The sequence below is a fragment of the Pristiophorus japonicus genome, chromosome 6 (assembly GCF_044704955.1).
Source record: "Pristiophorus japonicus isolate sPriJap1 chromosome 6, sPriJap1.hap1, whole genome shotgun sequence".
Taxonomy (NCBI): domain Eukaryota; kingdom Metazoa; phylum Chordata; class Chondrichthyes; family Pristiophoridae; genus Pristiophorus; species Pristiophorus japonicus.
In genome coordinates, this window is record NC_091982.1 from 8,814,791 (window position 1) to 8,828,942 (window position 14,152).

General features: G+C 43.6%; 1 protein-coding gene across 3 annotated transcripts in view; it reads right to left on the reverse strand.

Annotated features, from left to right (window-relative positions):
* The window catches only part of cenpi (centromere protein I), a 119,556-nt gene that overhangs the window by 40,078 nt on the left and 65,326 nt on the right, over positions 1 to 14,152 (reverse strand). For all 3 annotated transcript variants that reach the window (XM_070882586.1, XM_070882584.1, XM_070882583.1), the window contains exon 13: positions 9,567 to 9,631. In XM_070882586.1, the coding sequence (XP_070738687.1) occupies positions 9,567 to 9,631 (65 nt within the window). The remainder of the gene's footprint in view (positions 1 to 9,566; positions 9,632 to 14,152) is intronic.

The window sequence follows — 14,152 nt, forward strand, 5'->3', positions numbered from 1 at the left end:
AGTTCATGAGACTGCTGAAATTATCAAACCATTCACATGAGAATTAGTTGTTGAGAAACAGCACGACCTGCAACAATTGATGGCAGCCAAGATGAAACAAGTATCACAGACCAACAGACTATTTAAAAGGTAAATTCAAATTATCAGAGGCAATTGGCAATATTATGAGCACAAGGACCCCAAAAGAGAAAAAGAACAGCCACACTGATGGCAGAGGATAACCAATGTGGACTTAAAATTAAATTATGAACTAGCATTAGAGCAGGAAAAAGGAGGTAAACACAGGGCAGTAGGAACGACAACACCAGCATAAGGCTTAAGAAATGATCACCAGCACGACATTCACTGAAAGGAAAGGCAGCACGTAAACAAGGATAACGAAAAGCATTGCCAGCTTGAAATGAAGCAGCTCAAGTGTGAAATGAAGAAAAGGAGCAAAAAAGAGGGTCAAAACAATTAATACCCAGGTGAGTGAGGAAACTGTATACCCAGTCCTTAATCTAGTAAATGATAAACTGAATAGCTGAGATTTTCTGCAGCAAATCGGTCCATTTTGGGGGCAATAATTAGATGGGAAGGAGTGGGGATCTGCTACACTGGATCCCTGCTCACTTTAGCAGACACCCAATTTTTCGCTGTCATTTCTGGCAGACGGTGTAGAATCCCTTCCATTGTTGCACAGACACATGTAAATGAGGCAGCAATGACTTTTATGACTTTATACATCCCATTTATCACTACTAATGCCTCACTTAAGCTGTTTTAATTGTGCCAGTATAAACCTGTCTATTCTTAACATAGAAGGAAATTTAAAATGACAAGTTTTAAATGTATAGTCACTTAACTTTTTTTTATTATTGTGATGTATTTGTTACATCTGACTTCATGCCATTTGTCGATAGGCTGCCCTTGACCCTCTACCTCCCCCACTTTTCAGTATCGGTATCCTACTAATAATTCTCTTCTGTCCTTGCTTCTGGAAAGAGGAGCAACCGAGGAAGAATAGGCTGGTGAGGCTGCACATGGCTCTTATTTGCTGATAAGGCTAAACCAGAGCATACAGATATACCTACCTACTCTTACCTGCTTAAGGACTATTGCTTGTAGAGGCTGCACTTTACAAAAGGAAGCCAGTAGCGTTATGCCACATGTTTCAAGTGGACCTGCAGCCTACCTCCACTGCATGCACAGCTCTTCAAAAGGCAGTTATGGCCACCATCATCCTTAATGTCATGCCACAGGGTCATTCTATACTACCACTTGGGGGATTTGTAACGTACGGCTGGTACACAGATTCATCAAGTAGGTCACAGATGCACTGTTCTCTCGAACAATTCCACCAGCTTTTCCATAGAAACATAGAAAATAGGTGCAGGAGTAGGCCATTCGGCCCTTCGAGCCTGCACCGCCATTCAATATGATCATGGCTGATCATGCATTTCAGTACCTCATTCCTGCTTTCTCTCCATACCCCTTGATCCTTTTAGCCAAAAGGGCCACATCTAACTCCTTTTTGAATATATCGAACGAACTGGCCTCAACAACTTTCTGTGGTAGAGAATCCACATGCCCACAATTCAGTGAAGATGTTTCTCCTCATCTCGGTCCTAAATGGCTTACCTCTTATCCTTAGACTGTGACCTCTGGTTCTGGACTTCCCCAACATCGGGAACATTCTTCCTGCATCTAACCTGCCAATCCCGTCAGAATTTTATATGTTTCTATGAGAGCCCCACTCATTCTTCTAAATGCCATTGAATACAAGCCTAGTCGATCCAGTCTTTCTTCATATGTCAGTCCTGCCATCCCGGGAATGAGTCTGGTGAACCTTCACTGCACTCCCTCAATAGCAAGAACGCCCTTCCTCAGATTAGGAGACCAAAACTATACACAATATTCAAGGTGTGGCCTTATCAAGGCCCTGTATAACTGTAGTAAGACCTCCCTGCTCCTATACTCAAATCCTATCGCTATGAAGGCCAACATGCCATTTGCCTTCACCGCCTGTATGCCAACCTTCAATGACTGATGTATCATGACAACCAGGTCTCGTTGCACCTCCTCCTTTACCAATCTGTCACCATTCAGATAATAATCAGCCCTCCTGTTTTTGCCACCAAAGTGGATAACCTCACATTTATCCACATTATACCGTATCTGCCATGTATTTGCCCACTCACCTAAGTCCAAGTCACCATGCAGCCTCTTAGCATCCTCAACACAGCTCACACTGCCACCCAGCTTAGTGTCATCTGAAAACTTGGGAGACATTACATTCAATTCCTTCGTCTAAATCATTAATGTATATTGTAAATAGCTGGGGTCCCAGCACTGAACCTTGTGGTACCCTACTAGTCACTGCCTGCCATTCTGAAAAGGACCTGTTTATTTCTACTCTCTGCTTCCTGTCTGCCAACCAGTTCTCTATCCACGTCAGTCCCCCAATACCATGTGCTTTAATTTTGCACACTAATCGCTTATGTGGGACCTTGTCAAAAGCCCTTTGAAAGTCTAAATACACCACATCCATTGGCTCCCCCTTGTCCACTCCACTAGTCACATCCTCAAATAATTCTAGAAGATTTGTCAAGCATGATTTCCCCTTCATAAATCCACGCTGACTTGGACCGATCCTGTCACTGCTTTCCAAATGCGCTGCCATTACATCTTAAATAATTGATTCCAACATTATCCCCACCACCGATGTCAGGCTGACCAGTCTATAATTCCCTGTTTTCTCTCTCCCTCCTTTTAAAAAAAGTGGTGTTACATTAGCTACCTTCCAGTCCATAGGAACTGATCCAGAGTCTATAGAATGTTGGAAAATGACCACCAATGCATCCACTATTTCTAGGGCCACTTCCTTAAGTACTCTGGGATGCAGACGATCAGGCCCTGGGGATTTATCTGCCTTCAATCCCATCAATTTCCCTAACACAATTTGCTGACTAATAAGGATTTCCTTTAGTTCCTCCTTCTCACGAGATCCTTGTTCTCCTAGTATTTCCAGAAGGTTATTTGTGTCTTCCTTAGTGAAGACAGAACCAAAGTATTTGTTCAATTAGTCTGCCATTTCTTTGTTCCCCATTATAAATTCACCTGATTCTTTCTGCTCTTCACTAAGCTTTTTCTCTTCACGTATCTATAGAAGCTTTTGCAGACAGCTTTTATGTTCCCTGCAAGCTTACTCTCATACTCTATTTTCCCCCTCCTAATTAAACCCTTTGTCCTCCTCTGCTGAATTCTAAATTTCTCCCAGTCCTCAGATTTGCTGCTTTTTTTGGCCAAATTATATGCCTCTTCCTTGGATTTAACACATTCCTAAATTTCCCTTGTAAGCCACAGTTGAGCCACCTTTCCCATTTTATTTTTACTCCAGACAGGGATATACAGTTGTTGAAGTTCATCCATGTGATCTTTAAATGTCTGCCATAGCTTATCCACCATCAACCCTTTAAGTATCATTCGCCAGTCTATCCTAGCCAATTCACGTCTCATAACGTCGAAGTTACCTTTCTTTAAGTTCAGGACTCTAGTTTCTGTATTAACCTTGTCACTCTCCATCTTAATGAAGAATTCTACCATATTATGGTCACTCTTCCTCAAGGGGCCCTCGCACAACCAAATTGCTAATTAATCCCCTCTCATTACACAACACCCAGTCTAGGATGGCCAGCTCGCTAGTTGGTTCCTCGACATATTGGTCTAGAAAACCATCCCATATACACTCCAGGAAATCCTCCTCCACTGTATTGCTACCAGTTTGATTAGTCCAATCTATATGTAAATTCAAGTCACCCATGATAACTGCTGTACCTTTATTGCACACATCCCTAATTTCCTGTTTGATGCCAACCCCAACTTCATTATGACTGTTTGATGGTCTGTACACAACTCCCACTAGCGTTTTCTGCCTTTTGGTGTTCCGCAGCTCCACCCATACAGATGCCACCTCATCCACGCTAACGTCCTTCCTTAATATTGAGTTAATCTCCTCTTTAACCCGCAACGCTACCCCACCTCCTTTTCCTTTCAGTCTATCTTTCCTGAATATTGAATACCCCTTGATGTTGAGTTCCCAGGCTTGGTCACCCTGGAGCCATGTCTCCGTAATCCCAATTACATCCTATCCGTTTACCGCTATCTGCGCAGTTCATTCATCCACCTTATTACGAATGCTCCTCGCATAGAGACTCAGAGCCTTCAGGCTTGTTTTTTTTAAACACCTTTTGTCCTTTTTAGAATTATGCTATAATGTGGCCCTTTTTGATCTTGGTCTTTGATTTTCTGCCCTCCACTTTTACTTTTCTCCCTTTTGCTTCTGACCTCATTTTACTTCCCTCTGTCTCCCTGCATAGGTTCCCATCCCCCTGTCCTATTAGTTTAAATCCTCCCCAACAGCACTGGCAAACACACCTCCGAGGACATCGGTTCCAGTCCTGCCCAGGTGCAGACCGTCTGGTTTGTACTGGTCCCCCCCTTCCCCAGAACCGGTTCCAATGTCCCAGGAATTTGAATCCCTCCCTCTTGCACCATTCCTCAAGCCACGTAAGCATCTTCGCTATCCTGCTATTTCCATGGGCAATTGGCACCAACACGACAAAGCTCTGCAATTTTACCAATGGCAGGATTCCCCAAATTACCATGTCTAACCACCAGAAGGCTTATCCCCTGGAGTCCCAAGGGATCCCACAATCACTTGGGAGCACCTGTATATAAGAAGGCCTTATGTAATCATAAATGTTCCCCTCATCAATGGGCAGATGTATAAAAACTGGAAAGTATACCATTCTCTCAACATGCTGCTTGTTTGAGATCAGCAGCAGACTATCATGTAAGTGAAGGCTTGCTTCCCTGGCAGCTGCCCATATGTGTTGCCATTCTGAGAAAGAGCAACATCGTGTGCACATTCCTGTCATGCCACTGGTCTCTGTGGCCACAGATTTGCAAGAAAGCAGATCTAATGGTACCTGTAAAACTCAGGTATCAGTATCATAATGGGGCTGATGGCAAACGCATGCAGCGAGCAACTTGATATTCAAGGTGTTTAGTGTGGTGAATGCGTACAAGGCTGCGAGTGAAGGAACACTTTCAGGTGAAGGCTAGGGATGTAAGGGACGTCACACAGTCTCCAGGAAAATTCAAGCATTTCAAAATTGTGAGGGAGAAGTCATTGCAAATGAATGACATGGTTAGCACACTGCATTCTTTGAAGGTGCGGCTAGCTCTCATCTTGCATGCTCTAGTAAGGTCTTTAAATTTTTCTGACAGAGGTGCCACTGGCTGCCTTCACTACCTCCACCACTACTGCTCTTCTTGAGGGTAACATCACTGTGCAACTCCTGATTTCATGAACAAGAACTTTTACACCTCCAACAGTAAACATTGAGACTTTAGACTCCTGCAGACTTCAGATACCCTTGAGGAAAGGAAATTTCAATTTTACTTCCGAAACAGTTTTTGCTACCGTTGACCTCTTGGGACGTTGCAAGTCATTAAATCAGTGGCAATGCATGCTCAAATGTATCCTGAACTCTCGACAGAATACAATAGTGAAATATGCAATTAATAGTTATAATATGGCTAAATATTATAGAAAGTGCTTAATTGTTACTACAAATTTCACAGGTCCACAGTAGATAATCTCTTGAGATCAGCGGTCACTTCTATATTTATTTATATTGAACGGAGATATAAATGTATATATAAAATATATTAAAAAAACATAAAATAATAAATATTAAATATATCAACTGCAGCACAGCCCACATTTTGCCAGGTGTCCCTTAAAGGGAAGCAGAATTGTCCTTTCAACATTTTTTTTTAAAAATATAAATATAAATATATATATTACACACACACACATTGAATTGGCAATGATCCGATTTTTTCTGCCTTTTTTTCCCTTTCGATTTTTTTTGTATGATAATGAGGCAACATTCGATTAAAACATTCCTGAAGAGCACAGAACAACCTGGCATATCTGGCAAACTGCATGTTGTGTTTCAACAAAATGTCAGTATTCGGCCGGGTCATGACTTCTTACATTTGAGGTAGGCCTTAAATCCAACTCAATGTATTTTGCCCACAATATAGGCCGACACTCTCAGTGCAGTATCGAAGGAATGCTGCACTGTCCAAGGTGTCGTCTTTCAGATGAGATGATAAACCAAGGCCCCGCCTGCCCTCTCAGGTGGATGTAAAAGATACCCTGGAACTACTTGAAGAAGTCAAGGGAGTTTTCCCTGGTGTCCTGGCCAATATTTATCCCTCAACCATAGAAACATAGAAAATAGGTGCAGGAGTAGGCCATTCGGACCTTCTAGCCTGCACCGCCATTCAATGAGTTCATGGCTGAACATGAAACTTCAGTACCCCATTCCTGCTTTCTCACCATACCCCTTGATCCCCCTAGTAGTAAGGACTTCATCTAACTCCTTTTTGAATATATTTAGTCAATTGGCCTCAACAACTTTCTGTGGTAGAGAATTCCACAGGTTCACCACTCTCTGGGTGAAGAAGTTTCTCCTCATCTAGGTCCTAAATGGCTTACCCCTTATCCTTAGACTGTGACCCCTGGTTCTGGACTACTCCAACATTGGGAACATTCTTCCTGCATCTAACCTGTCTAAACCCATCAGAATTTTAAACGTTTCTATGAGGTCCCCTCTCATTCTTCTGAACTCCAGTGAATACAAGCCCAGTTGATCCAGTCTTTCTTGATAGGTCAGTCCCGTCATCCCGGGAATCAGTCTGGTGAACCTTCGCTGCACTCCCTCAATAGCAAGAATGTCCTTCCTCAGGTTAGGAGACCAAAACTGTACACAATACTCCAGGTGTGGCCTCACCAAGGCCCTGTACAACTGCAGTAACACCTCCCTGCCCCTGTACTCAAATCCCCTCGCTATGAAGGCCAACATGCCATTTGCTTTCTTAACCGCCTGCTGTACCTGCATGCCAACCTTCAATGACTGATGTACCATGACACCCAGGTCTCGTTGCACCTCCCCTTTTCCTAATCTGTCACCATTCAGATAATATTCTGCCTTCGTGTTTTTGCCCCCAAAGTGGATAACCTCACATTTATCCACATTATACTTCATCTGCCATGCATTTGCCCACTCACCTAACCTATCTAAGTCGCTCTGCAGCCTCATAGCATCCTCAACACAGCTCACACTGCCACCCAACTTAGTGTCATCCGCAAATTTGGAAATACTACATTTAATCCCCTCGTCTAAATCATTAATGTACAGTGTAAACAGCTGGGGCCCCAGCACAGAACCTTGCGGTACCCCACTTGTCACTGCTTGCCATTCTGAAAAGTACCCATTTACTCCTACTCTTTGCTTCCTGTCTGACAACCAGTTCTCAATCCATGTTAGCACACTACCCCCAATCCCATGTGCTTTAACTTTGCACATTAATCTGTGTGGGACCTTGTCGAAAGCCTTCTGAAAGTCCAAATACACCACATCAACTGGTTCTCCCTTGTCCACTCTAGTGGAAACATCCTCAAAAAATTCCAGAAGATTTGTCAAGCATGATTTCCCTTTCACAAATCCATGCTGACTTGGACCTATCATGTCACCTCTTTCCAAATGCGCTGCTATGACATCCTTAATAATTGATTCCATCATTTTACCCACTACCGATGTCAGGCTGACCGGTCTATAATTCCAAGTTTTCTCTCTCCCTCCTTTTTTAAAAAGTGGGGTTACATTGGCTACCCTCCACTCGATAGGAACTGATCCAGAGTCAATGGAATGTTGGAAAATGACTGTCAATGCATCCGCTATTTCCAAGGCCACCTCCTTAAGTACTCTGGGATGCAGTCCATCAGGCCCTGAGGATTTATTGTCCTTCAATCCCATCAATTTCCCCAACACAATTTCCCGGCTAATAAGGACTTCCCTCAGTTCCTCCTCCTTACTAGACCCTCTGACCCCTTTTATATCCGGAAGGTTGTTTGTGTCCTCCTTAGTGAATACCGAACCAAAGTACTTGTTCAATTGGTCCGCCATTCCTTTGTTCCCCGTTATGACTTCCCCTGATTCTGACTGCAGGGGACCTACGTTTGTCTTTACTAACCTTTTTCTCTTTACATATCTATAGAAACTTTTGCAATCCGCCTTAATGTTCCCTGCAAGCTTCTTCTCGTACTCCATTTTCCCTGCCCGAATCAAACCCTTTGTCCTCCTCTGCTGAGTTCTAAATTTCTCCCAGTCCCCGGGTTCGCTGCTATTTCTGGCCAATTTGTATGCCACTTCCTTGGCTTTAATACTATCCCTGATTTCCCTTGATAGCCACGGTTGAGCCACCTTCCCTTTTTTATTTTTAAGCCAGATAGGAATGTACAATTGTTGTCGTTCATCCATGCGGTCTCTAAATATCTGCCATTGCCCATCCACAGTCAACCCCCTAAGTATCATTCGCCAATCTATCCTAGCCAATTCACACCTCATCAACATTGACACAAAGAATAAATGTATCCATGCCGAACGAGAGCACAACATGACCCAGAGCCCCATTTGAGTGATTGAACTACTGCCTACAAGGGTGATGGAAGCAGATACAGTAGTAACTTTCAAAAGGGAATTGGATAAATACTTGAAAAGGAAAGATTTTCTGGGCTACAGGGTAAGATCATCTCTTCTTAGGCATTTCCTCGGTGTCGAGGATGACTTGCTTCCACACTTAAACTGAGTTCTCAGGTGATTGATGAGTCCAATGTGGGACCGACAGTCTCTGTCACAGGTGGGGCAGACAGTGGTTGAAGGAATGGGTGGGTGGGTGCTTGGGTTGCCATGCGCTCCTTCCGCTGTCTATGCTTGGATTCAGCTTGCTCCCGATGAAGAGACTCGAGGAGTTCGGCGCCTTCCCGGGTGCTTTTCCTCCACTTTGATCGGGGAATGGGACTAATTAGAAATCTCTTTCAAAGAGCTGCCAACATTACTAAAAAAGATTTCTGTTCGTGGGCCCTTGCTGTGTACAAATTGACTGTTGTGTTTTCTACATTATAACAGTGACTACACTTCAAAAGTCCTTAATTACCTATGAAACACTTTAGGATTTTTAATGTTAAAATTCTAAGAGCTTACCCACTTCCTTGTTCTCGATCTGAGAATTCTGCGTTTTGATTGGCTGCTTAGACCGCTTGTTGGCTTTGATTTGAATTGAATGTTGGAAAACCCGAACTTCAACACCGAGATCACGAGATCTTTGTGCAAAGCTTACTTCAGGGCCAGCGGCAAACCACTTCGCTTCACCGCTGACAGCAAATATCAGGCCATTCTCCTGCAGTGTTGCACAGCAATCACCAACAACTCCAACAGTAAGGTTTTTGTTAATACCAGTATTAAAACCAGTTTCTCTGCATAATCAACACAGCATTGCATGACAATAGATTTTACTTCAGAAATGAACCAATAAAAAAAACAAACAGCATTGCTATGTATGCAGTGGTGGCTTAAAAATCTCTCCTTGTTGTTAACAATAACATTTTTATTACAGTTGAAGGGTTTTTTAGGGGGACGGGGAAAGAGAAGAAGCCTAAATCTCCTTACCTTGAAATAAACTGAGGAAGTGAAGAACAGCTTCTTTAACGGATCAAAATAAAGATAAATCACATCTGCAAATACACAAAACAGTGTCTACAACATCTTGATAATCACAAGAAGTCTTTAAGATAGGTTAGTGCCGAGAAAAGGTTTTCAGAAAATAAAGGAAAAAACGACTGAAACCTTTACATGCATCATCATCATCATCATCATCATCATCATCATCATCATCATGGCAGTCCCTTGAAATCGAGGCAAACTTGCTTCCACTCTAAAAGTGAGTTCTTTGGTGACTGAACAGTCCAATACAGGAATTACAGTCGCTGTCACAGATGGGACAGATAGTTGTTGAAGGAAAGGGTGGGTGCAAAAGTGACCCTAGTATTCAGTTTGCATTATCTTCTGAGGAAACTAATCATTGTCCTTGTTTGAAGAAAGGCACATTAAACTATTTAAAGCATAGAAGAAATTAAGTGACAAAAATAGAAAGCAGACAAAAACCTAAATAAATAGATTGATCAAATACTGTTCATGAAATAATTCAATGAAAGCAAAAAAGAGAAATTTTACCTACCCCCATTTTCTTAGCAATGATTAGAAATTTACAAATGGAGGGCAGAAGAGGGAGAGGGAGAGGGAGAAGAGACAGATGGCAGCCAAGGGCATGACCACCAATGATTGAGTGATTAAAATCAGGGATGCTTAAGAGGCCAGAATTTAGGGTTAGGGTTAGGGTTAAGGTGCACAGATATCCGAGGAAAGTAGGGCTGGAGATTAGAGCTAGGGAAGGGCAAGGCCATGGAGGGATTTGAAAATAAGGATGAGAATGTTATTATCAAGGCATTGCTTAACCAGGGCCCACCGTAGGTCAGCAAGCACAGGAGTGCTGGGTGAACAGAACTTGTTGCAAGTTAGGACATGGGCAGCAGAGTTTTGGATGTACTCAAGTTTATGAAGAGTAGAACATGGGAGGCCAACCAAGAGTGCATTGGAATAGTCAAGTCTAATGGTAACAAAGACATGGATGAGGGTTACAGCAGCATATGAGCCAAGGCAGGAGCAGAGTTGGGTGATGTTACGGTGATGGAAATAGGCAGTCTCTGTGATGGCAGGGATATGTGGTCTGAAGCTCATTTCAGGGTCAAATATGACACCAAGTTTGTGAACAGTCTGGTTCAGCCTCAGACAGATGCTAGGGAGAGGGATGGAATTGATGGCTCAGGAGCGGAGTTCGTGGCAGGGAACAAAGACAATGGCTTCAGTCTTCCCGATATTTAGTTGAAGCTAATTTCTGCTCATCCAGTACTGGATGTTGGACAAGCAGTCAGGCAATTTACAGACAGTGTTCCTTTTAATCAGTTTGTTTATGTCAAATGATTCAAACTCTGCTGTTGGACAAGTTTGAAATGTAATTCTTTCTAATCAGCTGCTATGTCATTCAAGACGAGCCTCTTCCCCTCTTTATTTCAGTTCAAAATTCAGTTCAAAAAACCCTCTCTCTTTCTAACCATTTTTAGGCTTTAAGGGCAAGTGTTTAATTGTGGAAAACTGAACAATCAAATTTTGATCCTTTTATAGGAATTCCTCACAAGGCTACTGTAAAGTTGCACCTCAATAGCACCAGATCCCTTCCCCAGTTTTTCTAGGCCCTAGGACTTTTCCCCCACCCTAGATCCTAGCACCACTAAGCTACATAGCGTTCCGCAAGGTCCCACGCACTTAGGGGAGGGACCCAATACACAATGGCCGGGAATCCAGAGATTCGTTTGTGACCTCAGACCGATCCGAATTGGAATGGCATTTGCTAAGATACGGAGCCCTGGAAGCCGGTTAGCTCTCTCTCAGGATTCTGTCAATATTTTTTTCTGTGGAGGTGCGTGTGGTCTGCTCCCGGGGACTTTGGAACAACACAGGTGGAGGCGCAGCACATGTACAATAAATAGCCCCTGGAAGGAGGCTAAAGCAAATAATTTTTAGGCATGCAGTGAAACAAAAATTAGGGAAAAAATGATAAAACTCAGAAAATTTTTAAAGCCGAAAAAGAATATGGGAAAGTGATGTTGAATGTCCCGTGGCAAGTTCCATTTCAATTTTGTCAGATGTTGTCCTCTTTTTGAAAAAGTTTATCAGGGTTATTTAAATCACGAGAGGGGAAAAAGTTTGACCGGTTTGTACCTCAGAGCCCGAGAGAAACGGAGGGAACAGCAGAAAAAGAGGAAGCAACTAAAAGAGCACGGTGAGTGGGAGTAACTCAAGAGGTAAAAATCAAAAGTGTGACGTCAGTAACGTCGGCTCAAGGGAAGCAGCTGATTGGTGAGTAGCCGGTGAGTGTTTTTTGACTTCTAGTTTTAAATTTATTTTATAGTCAAATAGTTCATAGTCAAATAAAGAGAGACACATGTCAGGACAGCTCAGTTCCCTGGAGTGCACATTCAGTGCCATGTGGGAAGTCCTGGATGCTTCGCATAGCCTGGACGATCACATGTGCAGGAAGTGTCACCAGCTACAGCAACTTCAGCTCTGGGTTTCAGAGCTTGAGAGTGGTTGGAGACACTGCGGTGCATCAGCGAGGCTGAGAACTTTGGATAGCACGTTTCTAGAGGTGGCCAACCCGCAGTTTAAGAGTGTGCAGGCAGAGAGGGAATGGGTGACCGCCAGACAGAAGAGGAGGAGCAGGCAAATAAGTGCAGGAGTCCCCCAAGTGCATCTTGCTCTCCAACCAGTATTCTGTTCTGAGTACTGGTGGGGGCGATGAGTGGAAGAGCAATAATGTTAGGGGATTCGATAGTTAGGGGAGCAGACAGGCATTTTTGCGACCGCGGATGTGACTCCAGTATGGTATGTTGCCTCCCTGGTGCCATGGTCAAGGATGTCACCAAGCAGCTGCAAGGCATTCTGGGGAGGGGCAGGGGGGGGGGGGGAAAGAGGGTGAACAGCCAGAGGTCGTGGTCCAAATCAGTACCAATGACATCGGTAGAAAGAGGGATGAGGTCCTGCAGGCAGATTTTGGGGATCTAGGAGAGAGATTAAAAAGCAGGACCTCAAAAGGTAGTAACCTCCAGATTACTCCTGGTGCCACATGCTAGAGAGTACAGATAAAAGGAGGATAGAACAGATCAATTCATGGCTGGAAGGTTGGTGCAGGAGGGAGGGCTTTAGATTCTTGAGGCATTGGGACAGTTTCTGGGGGAGGTGGGACTTGTACAAGCCTGACGGGTTGCACCTGAGAGTAGATCAGTAGGAGAGAAGCAAAGCTGGAATTGGAAAGCAGAAAAGTAGTCATGGCGGGGGGGTTTGCTACTGCTGTGGGAGGTGCAACTAGCTTGGCAGGGGGATGGGAACCTGAGAGTAGATTCAGTAGGAAGAGAAGCAAAGCTGGAATTGGAAAGCAGAAAGTAGAAAGTGAATTTGGAAGACAGGGGAAACAATAGTCAGCAAGGAAGTTTAGCAGTGCTAAATGGTACATACTTCAATGCATGGAGTATAGGGAATAAGGCAGAGTGGCTGAGAGGACAGATAAACACTTGGGAATTCCTAAAATGCATCCAGGAGAATTTTTTTAGCCAGAATGTAGCAAGCCCAACAAGGGAAGGGGTGGTTCTGGACTTAAAGTTTTAGGGTTCTGGGGGAGGTGGAACCAGTACAAACCGGATGGTCTGCACCTGGGCAGGACCGGAACCGATGTCCTAGGCGGAGTGTTTGCTAGCGCTGTTGGGTAGGGTTTAAACTAATATGGCAGGGGGATGGGAATCGATGCAGGGAGACAGAGGGAAATAAAAATGGAGGCTGAAGCAAAAGTAGAAAGGAGGTAAGTAAAAGTATAGGGCAGAGAAATCAAATGCAAAAATCAAAAAGGGCCACATTACAACATAATTCTAAAAGGACAAAGTGTTAAAAAAAGAAACAAGCCTGAAGGCTGTGTGTCTCAATGCGAGGAGCATTCGTAATAAGGTGGATGAATTAACTGCGCAGATAGCTGTTAACGGATATGATGTAATTGGCATTACGGAAACATGGCTCCAGGGTGACCAAGGCTGGGAACTCAACATCCAGGAAGGATAAACAGAAAGGAAACGGAGGTGGGGTAGCGTTGTTAGTTAAAGAGGAGATTAATGCAATAGTAAGTAAGGATATTAGCTTGGATGATGTGGAATTTGTATGGGTAGAGCTGCAGAACACCAAAAGGCAGAAAACGCTAGTGGGAGTTGTGCACAGACCAAACAGTAGCAGTGAGGTTGGGAATGGCAACAAACAGGAAATTAGGGATGCGTGCAATAAAGGTACAGCAGTTATCATGGGTGGCTTGAATTTACATATAGATTGGGCTAACTAAACTGGTAGCAATGCGATGAAGGAGGATTTCCTGGAGTGTATTAGGGATGGTTTTCTAGACCAATATGTCGAGGAACCAACTTGAGAGCTGGCCATCTTGACTGGGCGTTGTGTAATGAGGGGATTAATTAGCAATCTTGTTGTGCGAGGCCCCTTGGGGAAGAGTGACCATAATATGGTAGAATTCTTCATTAAGATGGAGAGTGACACAGTTAATTCAGAGACTAGGGTCCTGAACTTTAAGAAAGGTAACTTTGATG